This window comes from Lepisosteus oculatus, chromosome 7 (assembly GCF_040954835.1).
Source record: "Lepisosteus oculatus isolate fLepOcu1 chromosome 7, fLepOcu1.hap2, whole genome shotgun sequence".
Lineage (NCBI taxonomy): Eukaryota > Metazoa > Chordata > Actinopteri > Semionotiformes > Lepisosteidae > Lepisosteus > Lepisosteus oculatus.
The window spans coordinates 1,432,055-1,448,946 of NC_090702.1; the positions used below are offsets into that span (position 1 = coordinate 1,432,055).

Here is a 16,892-nt window from a genome sequence, read left to right on the forward strand (position 1 = left end):
CACTGTCTGTTCCTCAGGTTGGGACAGGAGATCACACACTGTATTATTATTATTGAGAGACAGGCTCACTGTCTGTTCCTCAGGCTAGGACAGGAGATCACACACCTCTCTCCTCACCCGTCTCCCCTCTCTCCCCTCTCCTCTCAGGCCCTGCTGGACCTGGGTGCCTCTCCGAACTACAAGGACCGCAGGGGTCTGACTCCTCTGTACCACTCCGCCATGCTGGGTGGGGACACGTCCTGCTGCGAGTCTCTGCTGTTCCATCGGGCCGCCATCGGGATCATGGACGAGAACGGCTGGGAGGAGGTTCACCAGGTACCGTCTCCCCTTCCCACAATTCCTTTCGCCAGGTTCTGCTGTCCAGCACATGTTTGGCACCCAAGATCAGCTACTCTTTTCCCCAGTGTCTGTGCTCTGCCTCCCTTTGTGTGTCTGTGCTCTTCTTTCTGTGTCTGGGCTCTCTCTCTCTCTGTGTGTCTGTGCTCTCTCTCTCTGTGTGTCTGTGCTCTCTCTCTCTGTGTGTGTCTGTACTCTGTCTCTCTGTGTGTCTGTACTCTGTGTCTGTACTCTGTCTCTCTGTGTGTCTGTACTCTCTCTCTCTGTGTGTCTGTACTCTGTGTCTGTACTCTCTCTCTCTGTGTGTCTGTACTCTGTGTCTGGGCTCTCTCTCTGTGTCTGTGCTCTGTCTCTCTGTGTGTCTGTACTCTGTGTCTGGGCTCTCTCTCTCTGTGTGTCTGTACTCTGTGTCTGGGCTCTCTCTCTGTGTCTGTACTTTGTCTCTCTGTGTGTCTGTGCTCTCTCTCTCTGTGTATCTGTACTTTGTGTCTGTGCTCTGTCTGTACTGTGTGTCTGTACACTGTCTCTCTCTCTCTGTGTTTGTGCTCTGTGTCTGTACACTATCTCTCTCTGTGTCTGTGCTCTGTCTCTGTGTCTGTACTGTGTTTTTGTACACTGTCTCTGTGCTCTGTGTCTGTATGTCTGTGCTCTATGTATCTGTACACTATCTCTCTGTGTGCTCTGTGCTCTGTGCTCTGTGCCCTGTGCTCTGTGTCTGTATGTCTGTGCTCTATATATCTGTACACTATCTCTCTCTGTGCTCTGTGCTCTGTGTCTGTATGTCTGTGCTCTATGTATCTGTACACTATCTCTCTCTGTGCTCTGTGCTCTGCGCTCTGTGCTCTGCGCTCTGTGCTCTGCGCTCTGTGCTCTGTGCTCTGTGTATCTGTACACTATCTCGCTCTGTGCTCTGTGCTCTGTGCTCTGTGCTCTGTGCTCTGTGCTCTGTGCTCTGCGTGTCTGCGTGTCTGCGCTCTCTTTTCCCTCTGCCCTGCTGCCAATGTGTTTGAGACTGTCTTTCAGTTCTCTCACTCCTCAGTCCTCCATCTCTCTATCACACTCTCACTCTCGTCCCTGCCTGTCTCTTCACTGCTGTCTCCTCACCCTCCTCTCTCTCAGTGGATCGGGTGTGAAGAAGAGTCCGGGATGCAGTAGACACACCAGGTACTCATCCTGCCATCTGTCCACCCTTCCATCTCTCCATTCTCCCCATCTCTCCATCACAGCATCGCACTGTCACGCCCCACCTCTTTCAGGTAAAAGACCGAGCACAGAGTACATTGTCTGAGACACAGGATAGCCTGTCTGTCTGATGTTCTTATTGAATTACTGGAGTGTCCAGTAAGTGTGTCTGTATGAACCCCTCTCTCTCTCAGTGCAGTGTTCATGTACTGGAGTGTCCAGTCAGTGTGTCTGTATGAACCCCTCTCTCTCTCAGTGCAGTGTTAATGTACTGGAGTGTCCAGTAAGTGTGTCTGTATGAACCCCTCTCTCTCTCAGTGCAGTGTTCATGTACTGGAGTGTCCAGTCAGTGTGTCTGTATTAACCCCTCTCTCTCTCAGTGCAGTGTTAATGTACTGGAGTGTCCAGTCAGTGTGTCTGTATGAACCCCTCTCTCTCTCAGTGCATTGTTAATGTACTGGAGTGTCCAGTCAGTGTGTCTGTATTAACCCCTCTCTCTCTCAGTGCAGTGTTAATGTACTGGAGTGTCCAGTCAGTGTCTGTATGAACCCCTCTCTCTCTCAGTGCAGTGTTCATGTACTGGAGTGTCCAGTCAGTGTGTCTGTATGAACCCCTCTCTCTCTCAGTGCAGTGTTCATGTACTGGAGTGTCCAGTCAGTGTGTCTGTATGAACCCCTCTCTCTCTCAGTGCAGTGTTAATGTACTGGAGTGTCCAGTCAGTGTGTCTGTATGAACCCCTCTCTCTCTCAGTGCAGTGTTAATGTACTGGAGTGTCCAGTCAGTGTGTGTGTATTAACCCCTCTCTCTCTCAGTGCAGTGTTAATGTACTGGAGTGTCCAGTCAGTGTGTCTGTATGAACCCCTCTCTCTCTTTCAGTGCAGTGTTAATGTACTGGAGTGTCCAGTCAGTGTGTGTATTAACCCCTCTCTCTCTCTCAGGCCTGTCAGAATGGACATGCTCAGCATCTGGAACACCTGCTCTTCTACGGCGCCGACTCCAGCTCCCAGAATGCCTCGGGTAACACAGCGCTACACATCTGCGCCCTTTACAACAAGGTCAGTGCTGCTACTGCCCTGGTTGCCTGCTGTCTCGGGGGACGCCCCAGTGACCCCCGGGCCCAGGTGCCAGACGTCTCGGCGCTCGGCCGGGGGGAGAGTTCAGTCTCGCATTGGTGTGAGCGGTGGGATCTGGTAACGGGACAGGGTCGGCGGCCTCAGTAGGGGCCCCCACCCTGCAGTCCATGTGGGTCCTCATGCCCCAGTATAGTGACGGGGACACTAGACTGTAAACAGGCGCCGTCCTACAGATGAGACGTCAAACCGAGGTCCTGACTCTCTGTGGTCATGAACAATCCCAGGGCGTCTCTCGACAAGAGTAGGGGTGTTACCCCAGTGTCCTGGCCAAATTCCCCCCCTGGCCTTTACCCCTCATGGCCTCCTAATAACCCCCCTCTCTGAACTGGCTCCATCCCTCTGCTCTCCTCCCACTGAGAGCTGGTGTGTGTGAGAGGACTGGAGCATCATCCAGGTGGGGCTGCACACTGGTGGGGGTGGAGGGGATCCCCCTGACCTGGGAAGAGCTCTGGGTGGAGGGTCCAGACAGGGGCTGTAGAAGTGTGAGGGATTATTATTAATTATTAGTCTTCCTGCTCTACTTCTTCTACACAGTTGAAGGTGTTTAACCCAACACCACAGCGGCCTCTAGTGGTGGCTTGGTGGTTACTGCACGTTTTTCGTATTGCCGTCTCCCCCAGTCCAGCACTACCTTCTCCTGCTTCGAGGCCGCTCTTCATACTGCGAGCAGTTCCAGTCTTGGCCAGTAGAGGTCGCCAAAGCCATGTCGTTTTTTTTTAAAGGCACGGCGTGCTACTTTCTGCCTTTCGGCAGGCCACCTGATCCCTGGCGACCTCGTTACAGCGAGACATAAAGCCAGTGCAGAAGGACCATTTGCAACACAGCAGGAGCACTCATTAAAAAAATGAATACGAGGCAGGTACATGCCATCAGCGCAGTGTTGATGGAGGAATTGAACCAGTCGTCCGGATGGGGCTGTGGGAATGAAGAGGGCTTTCAGGATCCTGGGACCCGACTGGAACCTGACTGGAACCCGACCCGAGGACGATCTGGGCAGTGAAGCTGCCCCTGAGGTGCCTGGACTGGCTTGTGCTCAGGGGGGGTCAGTCCTCTGGAGGGGGCAGCTGGACTCTAACCTGTGAATGAATACTGTGACTCCTGTCCTCCTGACAGGAGACCTGCGCCCGGATCCTGCTGTACCGGGGAGCCAATAAGGACCTGAAGAACAATCACGGGCAGACTCCTTTCCAGGTGTGTGAGCGAGTGTGTGAGCGAGTGTGTGAGCGAGTGTGTGAGCGAGTGTGTGAGCGAGTGTGTGAGCGAGTGTGTGAGAGTGCGTGTGAGAGTGCGTGTGAGAGTGCGTGTGAGAGTGCGTGTGAGAGTGCGTGTGAGCGAGTGTAAGTGTGAGTGTAAGCGAGTGTGCATGCGAGTGTGCATGCGAGTGTGCATGCGAGTGTGCATGCGAGTGTGCATGCGAGTGTGCATGCGAGAGTGCGTGAGTGAGCGAGTGTAAGCGAGGGTGCGTGTGAGTGCGAGAGTGAGTGCAAGAGTGTGCGTGTGAGTGTTCGTGAGCGAGTGCGAGTGTGTCTGTGTGAGTAAGTGTGAGTAAGTGTGAGTAAGTGTGAGTAAGTGTGAGTGTGCGAGGGTGCGTGTGAGTGCGAGAGTGCGTGAGTGAGTGTGTGTAAGTGTGAGTGAGCGAGTGTGCGAGGGTGCGTGTGAGTGCAAGAGTATGTGTGAGCGAGTGTGCGAGAGTGAGTGTGAGCGAGTGTGTGTGTCTGTGTGAGTGTAAGCGAGTGTGCATGCGAGAGTGCGTGAGTAAGTGTGCGAGAGTGCGAGAGTGCGAGAGTGCGAGAGTGCGAGAGTGCGTGTGCGAGAGTGCGAGAGTGCGAGTGTGCGAGAGTGTGAGAGTGCGAGAGTGAGCGAGGGTGTGTGTGAGTGAGCGAGTGTGCGAGGGTGTGTGTGAGTGAGTGTGAGCGAGTGTGAGTGTGTCTGTGTGAGTAAGTGTGAGTGAGCGAGTGTAAGCGAGGGTGCGTGTGAGCGAGAGAGTGCGTGTGAGAGAGTGTGAGTGAGCGTGTGAGTGAATGCGAGTGTGCGAGAGTGTGTAAGTGTGTATATGTATGACTGTGATTGTGTATTTTCACTGCAGAGTGCTGGTGGGTTTTTACTGGTATGAATACAGAGTCTTCTTATGATGGTATGCAAGTGTGTGCTTTATCCTGTGCTCAATGTGCAATAGCGCCCCCTACAGGTGCAGTGTTTTCAGAGTGAACAATTTGAGTCCTCAGTCAGATTGTCAGAGGGATCAACTGTGTTAACTGCTGATTGCCAAGTATGGGAGTAAGGGAGTAAATAAATACTTGGAATAAATACAGGGAAAGGTTGCTGTCTGAAGGAGCTCTGTTCCATCCACCCTGATTTAGCTGAGTGTGTGTCTTATGGCATGTTAGTGAAATCTGCTTCTTAGTGTGTTACAGTGAGGGTCAGTCAGAATGTGTGTGTGTTACAGTCTCTGGAGTGTGAGGTCAGTGTATGTTAGTGTGGGTGTGTTACAGAGGGTGTGTATTTCAGGTCGCTGTGATATCTGGACACTTTGAGCTGGGAGAGATCATTAAGAACCACCATGATTCAGATGTAGGTAAGTCCTGCTTCCACAACAGTCTGTGTGCTTGAACTGTATAAACTGTAATAAATTATAGTGTCCCGTCAGTGTGTCTGTATTAACCCCTCTCTCTCTCAGTGCAGTGTTCATGTACTGGAGTGTCCAGTCAGTGTGTCTGTATTAACCCCTCTCTCTCAGTGCAGTGTTAATGTACTGGAGTGTCCAGTCAGTGTGTGTGTATTAACCCCTCTCTCTCTCAGTGCAGTGTTAATGTACTGGAGTGTCCAGTCAGTGTGTCTGTATTAACCCCTCTGTCTCTCAGTGCAGTGTTAATGTACTGGAGTGTCCAGTCAGTGTGTCTGTATGAACCCCTCTCTCTCTCAGTGCAGTGTTCATGTACTGGAGTGTCCAGTAAGTGTGTCTGTATTAACCCCTCTCTCTCTCAGTGCAGTGTTAATGTAATAGAGTGTCCAGTCAGTGTGTCTGTATTAACCCCTCTCTCTCTCAGTGCAGTGTTAATGTACTGGAGTGTCCAGTCAGTGTGTCTGTATGAACCCCTCTCTCTCTCAGTGCAGTGTTAATGTACTGGAGTGTCCAGTCAGTGTGTCTGTATGAACCCCTCTCTCTCTCAGTGCAGTGTTAATGTACTGGAGTGTCCAGTCAGTGTGTGTGTATTAACCCCTCTCTCTCTCAGTGCAGTGTTCATGTACTGGAGTGTCCCGTCAGTGTGTCTGTATTAACCCCTCTCTCTCTCAGTGCAGTGTTCATGTACTGGAGTGTCCAGTCAGTGTGTCTGTATTAACCCCTCTCTCTCAGTGCAGTGTTAATGTACTGGAGTGTCCAGTCAGTGTGTCTGTATTAACCCCTCTGTCTCTCAGTGCAGTGTTAATGTACTGGAGTGTCCAGTCAGTGTGTCTGTATGAACCCCTCTCTCTCTCAGTGCAGTGTTCATGTACTGGAGTGTCCAGTAAGTGTGTCTGTATTAACCCCTCTCTCTCTCAGTGCAGTGTTAATGTAATAGAGTGTCCAGTCAGTGTGTCTGTATGAACCCCTCTCTCTCTCAGTGCAGTGTTCATGTACTGGAGTGTCCAGTAAGTGTGTCTGTATTAACCCCTCTCTCTCTCAGTGCAGTGTTAATGTAATAGAGTGTCCAGTCAGTGTGTCTGTATTAACCCCTCTCTCTCTCAGTGCAGTGTTAATGTACTGGAGTGTCCAGTCAGTGTGTCTGTATGAACCCCTCTCTCTCTCAGTGCAGTGTTAATGTACTGGAGTGTCCAGTCAGTGTGTCTGTATGAACCCCTCTCTCTCTCAGTGCAGTGTTAATGTACTGGAGTGTCCAGTCAGTGTGTCTGTATTAACCCCTCTCTCTCTCAGTGCAGTGTTCATGTACTGGAGTGTCCAGTCAGTGTGTCTGTATTAACCCCTCTCTCTCAGTGCAGTGTTAATGTACTGGAGTGTCCAGTCAGTGTGTCTGTATTAACCCCTCTGTCTCTCAGTGCAGTGTTAATGTACTGGAGTGTCCAGTCAGTGTGTCTGTATTAACCCCTCTGTCTCTCAGTGCAGTGTTAATGTACTGGAGTGTCCAGTCAGTGTGTCTGTATGAACCCCTCTCTCTCTCAGTGCAGTGTTCATGTACTGGAGTGTCCAGTAAGTGTGTCTGTATTAACCCCTCTCTCTCTCAGTGCAGTGTTAATGTAATAGAGTGTCCAGTCAGTGTGTCTGTATGAACCCCTCTCTCTCTCAGTGCAGTGTTCATGTACTGGAGTGTCCAGTAAGTGTGTCTGTATTAACCCCTCTCTCTCTCAGTGCAGTGTTAATGTAATAGAGTGTCCAGTCAGTGTGTCTGTATTAACCCCTCTCTCTCTCAGTGCAGTGTTAATGTACTGGAGTGTCCAGTCAGTGTGTCTGTATGAACCCCTCTCTCTCTCAGTGCAGTGTTAATGTACTGGAGTGTCCAGTCAGTGTGTCTGTATGAACCCCTCTCTCTCTCAGTGCAGTGTTAATGTACTGGAGTGTCCAGTCAGTGTGTCTGTATTAACCCCTCTCTCTTTGTGTTCAGTGCCCTTTCTGGAGTCCCCCAAGTATGTCCCCCAGAGACGAGAGAGCGCCCGGACTCTCACTCTCCCCCACCCTCTTCTGCGGGCCAACAGTGACAACAGCATGATGGTGCCTGATTGGATGATCATGCCTGGGCCCCCATCTGGGTCCAACATAGTGTCTGTGCAGGTAATTCAATTTTCCTCTTTCTACTGACCTGAAAATGTCTGCTTCTACACTTAGATATCTGTGTCCTGCCTGTACACTCTCAGTGTACTGTCACTGACTCTATATTAAGAATACACGGTCACTGATGCTATACTGGCTCTGTACTAAGTGTACACTGTCCCTGTCTCAATACTGACTCTATACTCTCAGAGTACTGTCCCTGTCTCTATACTGACTTTACACTCTCAGTGTACTGTCACTGTCTCTATACTGACTATTCTCTCAGAGTACTGTTACTGTCTCTGCACTGACTCTATACTCTCAGTGTACTGTCACTGTCCTTATACTGACTCTATTCTCTCAGTGTACTGTCACTGTCTCTATACTGACTATTCTCTCAGTGTACTGTCACTGTCTCTATACTGACTATTCTCTCAGAGTACTGTTACTGTCTCTGTACTGACTCTACACTCTTTAGTGTACTGTTACTGTCTCTACACTGACTCTGTACTCTCAGTGTACTGTCACTGTCTCTGTACTGACTCTATACTCTCAGTGTACTGTCACTGTCTCTATACTGACTATTCTCTCAGTGTACTGTCACTGTCTCTATACTGACTATTCTCTTAGAGTACTGTTACTGTCTCTGTACTGACTCTACACTCTTTAGTGTACTGTTACTGTCTCTACACTGACTCTATACTCTTAGTGTACTGTTACTGTCTCTACACTGACTCTATACTCTTAGTGTACTGTTACTGTCTCTACACTGACTCTATACTCTTAGTGTACTGTTACTGTCTCTGCACTGACTCTATACTCTGTGTACTGTTACTGTCTCTACACTGACTCTATACTCTTAGTGTACTGTTACTGTCTCTGCACTGACTCTATACTCTGTGTACTGTTACTGTCTCTGCACTCTTTCGGCTGGTGCTCTTGTGTGGAGTTGCCCTTTGACCCAGGAAGTGAAGAGCGTCTGCCCCTCTCGTCCTTTTCAGGGGTACAAGCCCCCAGGGACGCTGCGCAGCTCCAGCAGTCCCAGGGGGGCGCGGAACCGCTCTCCGTCCCGAGGAAGAGGGGTCCCAGAGGAGGCCCGGAAACAGCCACGGGGCCGGCAGGGGTGAGTGGGTCATGGGCCCCATCTGATTCAGACACCCCGCAGACACTGCTTCCTGCTGGCGTTCCAGTAGGACGGGCTGCAGTACAGTGCTTTAAACACTAGGGGGCAGCAGAGTGATATTGTACATGTGATATCGCAGACTACACTGTACTGTAATAATACTGTGCTATATTACATTCTAGTTCGCCTTTCTGTCTACCATATACTGCATTGTGGACAGCTTATACAGGACACTGCACTGTAGTACCTGCTGTAATATCCTAGTATACTACATCGACTTCACTGTTCTGTGCTCTGTACTCTACAAAGTGCTGTAAGAGAGTCAGGCCCTCCGAGAGGTCAGGTGAGGCCCTCCGAGAGGTCAGGTGAGGCCCCCCTCACTGTCTGGGGAGAGGGGTAGGAAAAGAGTGTCCTGTAAAGAACGGCATGATGGGAAGGCGGAGGCGGGCGTTTTCGGGAAAAGCTCCTGAGGAAGGGTGCAGGAGATTCGGCACGGAAGAGGGGGAGTTCGCAGTCTGACTCCAGGGGGAGAACCGCAGGCGGAGGGTTCCGGTGGAGGGCCACGCCCCCCTGTCGGAGCGCCGGAATGTGGCGCAGCGACGCTGTGGGACAGCGCCGCGCTCCGTGGGGGCTCGCAGGGGGGGGGGCGGTCCGCCTGAACCCAGTGCCTCAGCGGGGTAGGCCGGCGGGGCAGATCGAGGGCGGCGCTGGTGACGTAGACCCGGCCGGACGGACAGCGGGCCGTGCTCACGGGGGGCAGGACACTGCACAGCAAGGCCTCGGAGGACAGAGAGAGACCGAGGAGCTGACAGGGAGACAGTGGGGACAGACGAGGTTGTAGAGAGACAGGCGGGGAGACAGCGGAGACAGACAGAGGGACAGAGAGACAGTGGGGACAGACGAGGTTGTAGAGAGACAGGCGGGGAGACAGTGGAGGCAGACAGGGAGAAAGTAAAGACAGACAGAGGGACAGAGAGACAGTGGAGAGAGACGATGTTGTAGAGAGACAGACAGGGGGACAGAGAGACAGTGGAGACAGACAAAGTTGTAGAGAGACAGACAGAGGGACAGAGAGACAGTGGAGACAGACAAAGTTGTAGAGAGACGGACAGAGAGACAGGGAGACAGACAGAGAGACAGTGGAGAGAGACAATGTTGTAGAGAGACAGACAGGGAGACACTGGAGACAGACAGAGAGACAGTGGAGACAGACAAAGTTGTAGAGAGACAGACAGAGGGACAGAGAGACAGTGGAGAGAGACGATGTTGTAGAGAGACAGACAGGGAGACACTGGAGACAGACAGGGAGACAGTGGAGACAGACAAAGTTGTAGAGAGACAGACAGAGGGACAGAGAGACAGTGGAGAGAGACGATGTTGTAGAGAGACAGACAGGGAGACACTGGAGACAGACAGAGGGACAGAGAGACAGTGGAGACAGACAAAGTTGTAGAGAGACGGGCGAGAGAGACAGGGAGACGGACGATGTTGTAGAGAGACAGACAGAGAGACAGGGAGACGGAGGGCTTGTGGACACTCCCTGCGTCAGGAGACGGAGGGGGGAGCGAGGGGCGGAGGGATGAGCCGGGCCGACTTCCCGATTGAAACTTCCTTAATTAAAAGGCCGCGGCCACTCATCCCTGGAACTGCCAGATGTCCGTTTCCGTGGCGACCCTCATCGCGCGCCGCTCTCCCCCGCCGACGGTTGCCATGGCGAAGACCCACCCACCCCAGGATCTCACAGCAACCGCCTCTCCCCTAACGACGCCCCCCCCCCCCCCCCCTTTCCTGCCCCATGGGCCCTCCCACGGCGCCGTCGGCACGGATACCGTTGTCATGGAAACAGCTGAACTCCGAACTCCACCCCCGGCTCCAAATGCCAGCACAGCATTTACTGGGATCGGGTCTCTTCTTCAGTTCAGATCCTGCTGGGATCCAATCCAGTGCGAAAGAAGGGACCTTCAGTAATCAGATCTCGTCCGACAGTGGATTCTTCTAGGACCCTGTGTAATCCCTCTTCAGGATCTGCAGTGAACAGGCCAGAGAGATTCAGAGCAGGATCCACAGCAAAAACACCCACTGCTAGCAAAGATTGTGCTGTGAAAAAAACCTGATCCCAGAGCAGGATCGGCTGAGACCCAGTGTCTCTCCGGTATGGGATCTACTGGGATCGAGCCCAGTAGAATAGAGCTCAGGGAACAGAGGAGTCCGATCACTTTACCTGCACAGGGGCTCCACGGGCTTCTTCTGACCCCTTCCCAGGGTTCACAGGGAGACCAGCTCACGCTCACCGGGATCGACCGAAGGATCACATCTGATTCCGGGGGCCGGATCTACCGGGATCAAGCCTGATCCCCGCTCGGGATTGTCGGGGGGTGCAAGACCCAGTCCGGGCGAGAGATCCGCGAGGGCTCACGCTGCGGCCGGCGCTGGACCTAGAGCGTTCGGCTCGGATCCAGTTACCGGATCTACGGCGAAGGGATCCCTTTTGCCCAGCGGGCTGTCCCAGTGCGGAATCTAATGTCCAGTCTCGCCCCAGTACAGGATCTACAGCCCGGGATCCGCAGGAAGTAACAGCTGTCCCGGGGGGGACCGGTCACCGAGCGCCCAGCCCTGCGGGTGCGTCCAGGGGGACTGGACAGGGGACCCCCTGACCCCCCTGACCCTGCCCCTCGGAGTGATCCGGCGCTGGGGCTTCCTCCCGACGGAGACGGCTTGTCCCGGGACAGGGGGGGGGGGGGCGGTCCCGGTCCCCACCGGCCCTTCCCCGGACACCGGGATCGGGGGGGTCCCACCGCTGTGGGGTTGCGGCCCGCCGGGCGAGAAGGGGGCTGGCTGCCCCAGAACGGGGAACCCCGGGGAAGGGCCGGGAGAGGGGCTGCCTGTTCTGGGGCTCGGGATCGGAGGGGGGGACCCCCCGAGCTCCAGCCGCGGGACGCGGGGGAACAGTTTTCCGCCGAGCTGGAGGGGATCCCTTTTCCAGCGGGATTCAGCCGGCCCGGGACCCTGGCACCCCCGATACCGCCTCCTTGGCCGGGGGGGAGGGCGGCACGCGCGCGCAGGGAAGCCCCCTGAAACAGAGGTGCCCCCGGAGACCGGAGACGGGGGGGGCAGATCTCCAGCCTCACGGGCTCCCCTCGGCCGGGGACCCAGAGTGACAGCGGCGCCCCAGCAGCAGCTCCTGGCGGGGATAGGAAGTCCCAGTCCAGTCCCAGCATGATCCCAGCGTGATCCCAGTCGCTCCCCGAATAGACACCGTGACCGCGCGCTGCTCCTCCAGGCCTGCAGGAGACTCCATCGTTGACAGCCTTGATACGATGAGAAACAGCGCCCCCCTCGCATTGCGCAGGACCAGCGGTAGAACTGCAGATACAGGAGGACAGATGTACAGCAGCATCACAACAAACACCACTGCTGCTACTACTACTAATAATACAGCATTACAAAGCACACAGATCACCGGACGCGCAGTTTCACAATTAAAGCATAACAGTAAAAATACAATACAGTTTGTCCTGCTTGTGGGGAATTAGTACAGCCAGTCAGTGTGTCTGTATGAACCCCTCTCTCTCTCAGTGCAGTGTTCATGTACTGGAGTGTCCAGTCAGTGTGTCTGTATGAACCCCTCTCTCTCTCAGTGCAGTGTTAATGTACTGGAGTGTCCAGTCAGTGTGTCTGTATTAACCCCTCTCTCTCTCTCAGTGCAGTGTTAATGTACTGGAGTGTCCAGTCAGTGTGTCTGTATGAACCCCTCTCTCTCTCAGTGCAGTGTTAATGTACTGGAGTGTCCAGTCAGTGTGTCTGTATTAACCCCTCTCTCTCTCTCAGTGCAGTGTTAATGTACTGGAGTGTCCAGTCAGTGTGTCTGTATGAACCCCCCTCTCTCTCTCAGTGCAGTGTTAATGTACTGGAGTGTCCAGTCAGTGTGTCTGTATTAACCCCTCTCTCTCTCTTTTAGTGCAGTGTTAATGTACTGGAGTGTCCAGTCAGTGTGTCTGTATTAACCCCTCTCTCTCTCAGTGCAGTGTTCATGTACTGGAGTGTCCAGTCAGTGTGTCTGTATTAACCCCTCTCTCTCTCAGTGCAGTGTTAATGTACTGGAGTGTCCAGTCAGTGTGTGTGTATTAACCCCTCTCTCTCTCAGTGCAGTGTTAATGTACTGGAGTGTCCAGTCAGTGTGTCTGTATTAACCCCCCTCTCTCTCTCAGTGCAGTGTTAATGTACTGGAGTGTCCAGTCAGTGTGTCTGTATTAACCCCTCTCTCTCTCTTACAGGGCAGTATCAGGAGGAGGGGGACGCCGGCGTCTTTACAGCGCTGTTCCTGGCCGAGTCTTCATGGCAGTTCGGTCTCACCAGGCCCAGGGGGACAGAGAAATCAGCCTGAGTAAAGGAGACAAGGTCAAAGGTCAGAGAGAAATGAGGAGGCTGTGAAGGGGACTGTGGAGGGTGTCTGTATTAACCCCTCTCTCTCTCACTGCAGTGTTAATGTACTGTAGTATCCAGTTTGTGTGTCTGTATTAACCCCTCTCACTCTCGGTGCAGTGTTAATGTACTGGAGTGTCCAGTCAGTGTGTCTGTATTAACCCCTCTCTCTCTCTCAGTGCAGTGTTCATGTACTGGAGTGTCCAGTCAGTGTGTCTGTATGAACCCCTCTCTCTCTCAGTGCAGTGTTAATGTACTGGAGTGTCCAGTCAGTGTGTCTGTATGAACCCCTCTCTCTCTCAGTGCAGTGTTAATGTACTGGAGTGTCCAGTCAGTGTGTGTGTATTAACTCCCCTCTCTCTCAGTGCAGTGTTAATGTACTGGAGTGTCCAGTCAGTGTGTCTGTATGAACCCCTCTCTCTCTCAGTGCAGTGTTAATGTACTGGAGTGTCCAGTCAGTGTGTCTGTATGAACCCCTCTCTCTCTCAGTGCAGTGTTAATGTACTGGAGTGTCCAGTCAGTGTGTCTGTATGAACCCCTCTCTCTCTCTCAGTGCAGTGTTAATGTACTGGAGTGTCCAGTCAGTGTGTGTGTATTAACCCCTCTCTCTTCCTCTCTCTGCCTCTCTAGTGCTCAGTGTGGGGGAGGGAGGTTTCTGGGAGGGCACAGTGAAGGGGCGGACTGGCTGGTTCCCCTCGGACTGTGTGGAGGAGGTGGCTGTCAGGAGCCATGACACTCGGACAGGTAAGGAATGGACAGACACACCGAGGGACAGAGGGGTGGGGTAACGGGCCCAGTGACTGGCTGGTTGACGCAACGCTGGGTGACACAGTCTGGAATGGGGGCGCTTGGGGAGAGACCCGGGGAGAGACAGACAGGAACACGTGGCGTTTGTGCGCAGATACAGGTCATGTAGACAGGCTATGAGTTCAGTCACTGCACGTCGCTCCCCTCTTGTGGTTCGTTGGTGAAACTGCATCCTTGCGATACTCGGAGCCTTCTGTCTGGATTCCTTCTCATTTGAGTTTTTGAACCTCTGATGAACATTTGAGTGGAATTTCCCTCTCGGGCTCCTGCTGCCCCCCCAGAACTCCCACTTAACCCCCCCCTCCTGATCACAAGCCCCAGCCACAGGCGGTGTCTCTGTCCCCTTGACCCTGGCCCCAGGGGTCTGGAGGTGTCCTGGGTCAGGAAGCCAGTGTCTGTAGTCCTGCTTCTGGAACAGTGGGGAAACTCCTGCCTCGAACGAAGCGTTCTGGATCCCCCGAGGAGAGGCTCCGGGTCTCTGGAACCCTGACAGGACATCTCGGAAAATATGGAAAAAATAGACCCTGGGACCAAAACTGGGACACAAGGCTCCGGAATTCTGAAAGGCAAATCCTGGAACTACAACATAAGACTCTGGGACTCTGTTGTGATAATACAGGAACTATAACATGAGACTCTGGAGCTCTGCTGGGCAAATCCTGAAACTAGGACATGAGACTCTGGAGCTCTGAATGGCAAAATCTTGATCCACGACACAAGACTCTGGAGCTCTGTAGTGATAATTCAGGAACTACGACACAAGACTCTGGAGCTCCGTTGTGATAATTCAGGAACTACTGTACGACACGAGACTCTGGAGCTCTGTAGTGATAATTCAGGAACTACGACACGAGACTCTGGAGCTCTGTAGTGATAATTCGGGAACTACGACACCAGACTCTGGAGCTCTGTTGTGATAATTCAGTAACTACGACACGAGACTCTGGAGCTCTGCTGGGGAAAATTCAGGAACTACGACACGAGACTCTGGAGCTCTGCTGGGGAAAATTCAGGAACTTCGACATGAGACTCTGGAGCTCTGTAGTGATAATTCGGGAACTACGACACGAGACTCTGGAGCTCTGTAGTGATAATTCGGGAACTACGACACCAGACTCTGGAGCTCTGCTGGGGAAAATTCAGGAACTACGACACGAGACTCTGGAGCTCTGCTGGGGAAAATTCAGGAACTACGACACGAGACTCTGGAGCTCTGTTGTGATAATTCAGTAACTACGACACGAGACTCTGGAGGTCTGTAGTGATAATTCGGGAACTACGACACGAGACTCTGGAGCTCTGTTGTGATAATTCAGTAACTACGACACGAGACTCTGGAGGTCTGTAGTGATAATTCGGGAACTACGACACGAGACTCTGGAGCTCTGCTGGGGAAAATTCAGGAACTACGACACGAGACTCTGGAGCTCTGCTGGGGAAAATTCAGGAACTACGACACGAGACTCTGGAGCTCTGTTGTGATAATTCAGTAACTACGACACGAGACTCTGGAGCTCTGTAGTGATAATTCGGGAACTACGACACCAGACTCTGGAGCTCTGCTGGGGAAAATTCAGGAACTACGACACGAGACTCTGGAGCTCTGTTGTGATAATTCAGGAACTACGACACGAGACTCTGGAGCTCTGTTGTGATAATTCAGTAACTACGACACGAGACTCTGGAGCTCTGTAGTGATAATTCGGGAACTACGACACCAGACTCTGGAGCTCTGTTGTGATAATTCAGTAACTACGACACGAGACTCTGGAGCTCTGCTGGGGAAAATTCAGGAACTACGACACGAGACTCTGGAGCTCTGCTGGGGAAAATTCAGGAACTTCGACATGAGACTCTGGAGCTCTGTAGTGATAATTCGGGAACTACGACACGAGACTCTGGAGCTCTGTAGTGATAATTCGGGAACTACGACACCAGACTCTGGAGCTCTGCTGGGGAAAATTCAGGAACTACGACACGAGACTCTGGAGCTCTGCTGGGGAAAATTCAGGAACTACGACACGAGACTCTGGAGCTCTGTTGTGATAATTCAGGATCTACGACACAAGACTCTGGAGCTCTGCTGGGGAAAATTCAGGAACTTCGACACAAGCCCTTGCAGCCCTAGTAGTGGTTTTGGAACCGAAGACCCTGCAGCTCCAGCCTGACGAAGGGGGTCTCCGGATTCCTGGCGGGACCCTCTGGAACCTCGGGAGATCCGGGGATCCTCATCCATCCTTGGAATAAAAAGTCTGGTCCGGTTGAACCTGGGAGGGAAGGCTCTGGGCGTCGTGCGGACAGCGGATTGGCCGCGGGTCCCTCCGGCCCCGGGCTGTGGCGCGGGTGAGACGCGGGCCGGACCGGGCCCTGACGCCCTGTGCCCTGTGTGTTTCAGAGAGCCGTAGTGAGAAGGCCAAGCGCCTGTTCCGCCACTACACTGTGGGCTCCTACGACAGCTTCGACGCACCCAGGTAGGTCCTCCCGCCGGCCCGTCGATCGTATTGATCGCCCGTGTCAGCCAGTCGATCGGTTCCTATTGATCGCCGTGTCCGTGTCAGCCACTCGATCGGCTCCTATTGATCGCCCGTATCCGTGTCAGCCAGTCGATCGGCTCCTATTGATCGCCTGTATCCGTGTCAGCCAGTCGATCGGCTCCTATTGATCGCCTGTATCCGTGTCAGCCAGTCGATCGGCTCCTACTGATCGCCCGTGTCAGCCAGTCGATCGGCTCGTATTGATCGCCCGTGTCCGTGTCAGCCAGTCGATCGGCTTGTATTGATCGCCCGTGTCCGTGTCAGCCAGTCGATCGGCTCCTATTGATCGCCCGTTTCTGTTTCAGCCAGTCGATCGATTCCTATTGATTGCCCGTATCCGTGTCAGCCAGTCGATCGGCTCGTACAATAGCGGATCGATTGATCATCGTTCTCCTCTCCCCCCTTGTGTTTTTCTGTTGCTTTGCCTTCTTGTGTTTGAACCTGTGATGATGATGGAGTGCCGTCAGGAAGAGAGGGGTTAGCTGAAGTTAATTTAAATCACAGAAATCTATCGATCTGATAACGATGAAGAGTGCGTGGGAAGTTATTAGTGATCTGGACTGAGACTCTTCACAGAAATCTATCGATCTGATAACGATGAAGAGTGCGTG

General features: G+C 53.0%; 1 protein-coding gene across 1 annotated transcript in view; it reads left to right on the top strand.

Annotated features, from left to right (window-relative positions):
* The window catches only part of shank1 (SH3 and multiple ankyrin repeat domains 1), a 103,612-nt gene that overhangs the window by 41,168 nt on the left and 45,552 nt on the right, over positions 1 to 16,892 (top strand). Inside the window, exons 7-15 of the mRNA XM_069191960.1 lie at positions 148 to 315; positions 2,457 to 2,573; positions 3,765 to 3,842; positions 5,160 to 5,226; positions 7,250 to 7,416; positions 8,397 to 8,518; positions 12,793 to 12,923; positions 13,571 to 13,684; positions 16,143 to 16,218. Of these exons, the coding sequence (XP_069048061.1) occupies positions 148 to 315; positions 2,457 to 2,573; positions 3,765 to 3,842; positions 5,160 to 5,226; positions 7,250 to 7,416; positions 8,397 to 8,518; positions 12,793 to 12,923; positions 13,571 to 13,684; positions 16,143 to 16,218 (1,040 nt within the window). The remainder of the gene's footprint in view (positions 1 to 147; positions 316 to 2,456; positions 2,574 to 3,764; positions 3,843 to 5,159; positions 5,227 to 7,249; positions 7,417 to 8,396; positions 8,519 to 12,792; positions 12,924 to 13,570; positions 13,685 to 16,142; positions 16,219 to 16,892) is intronic.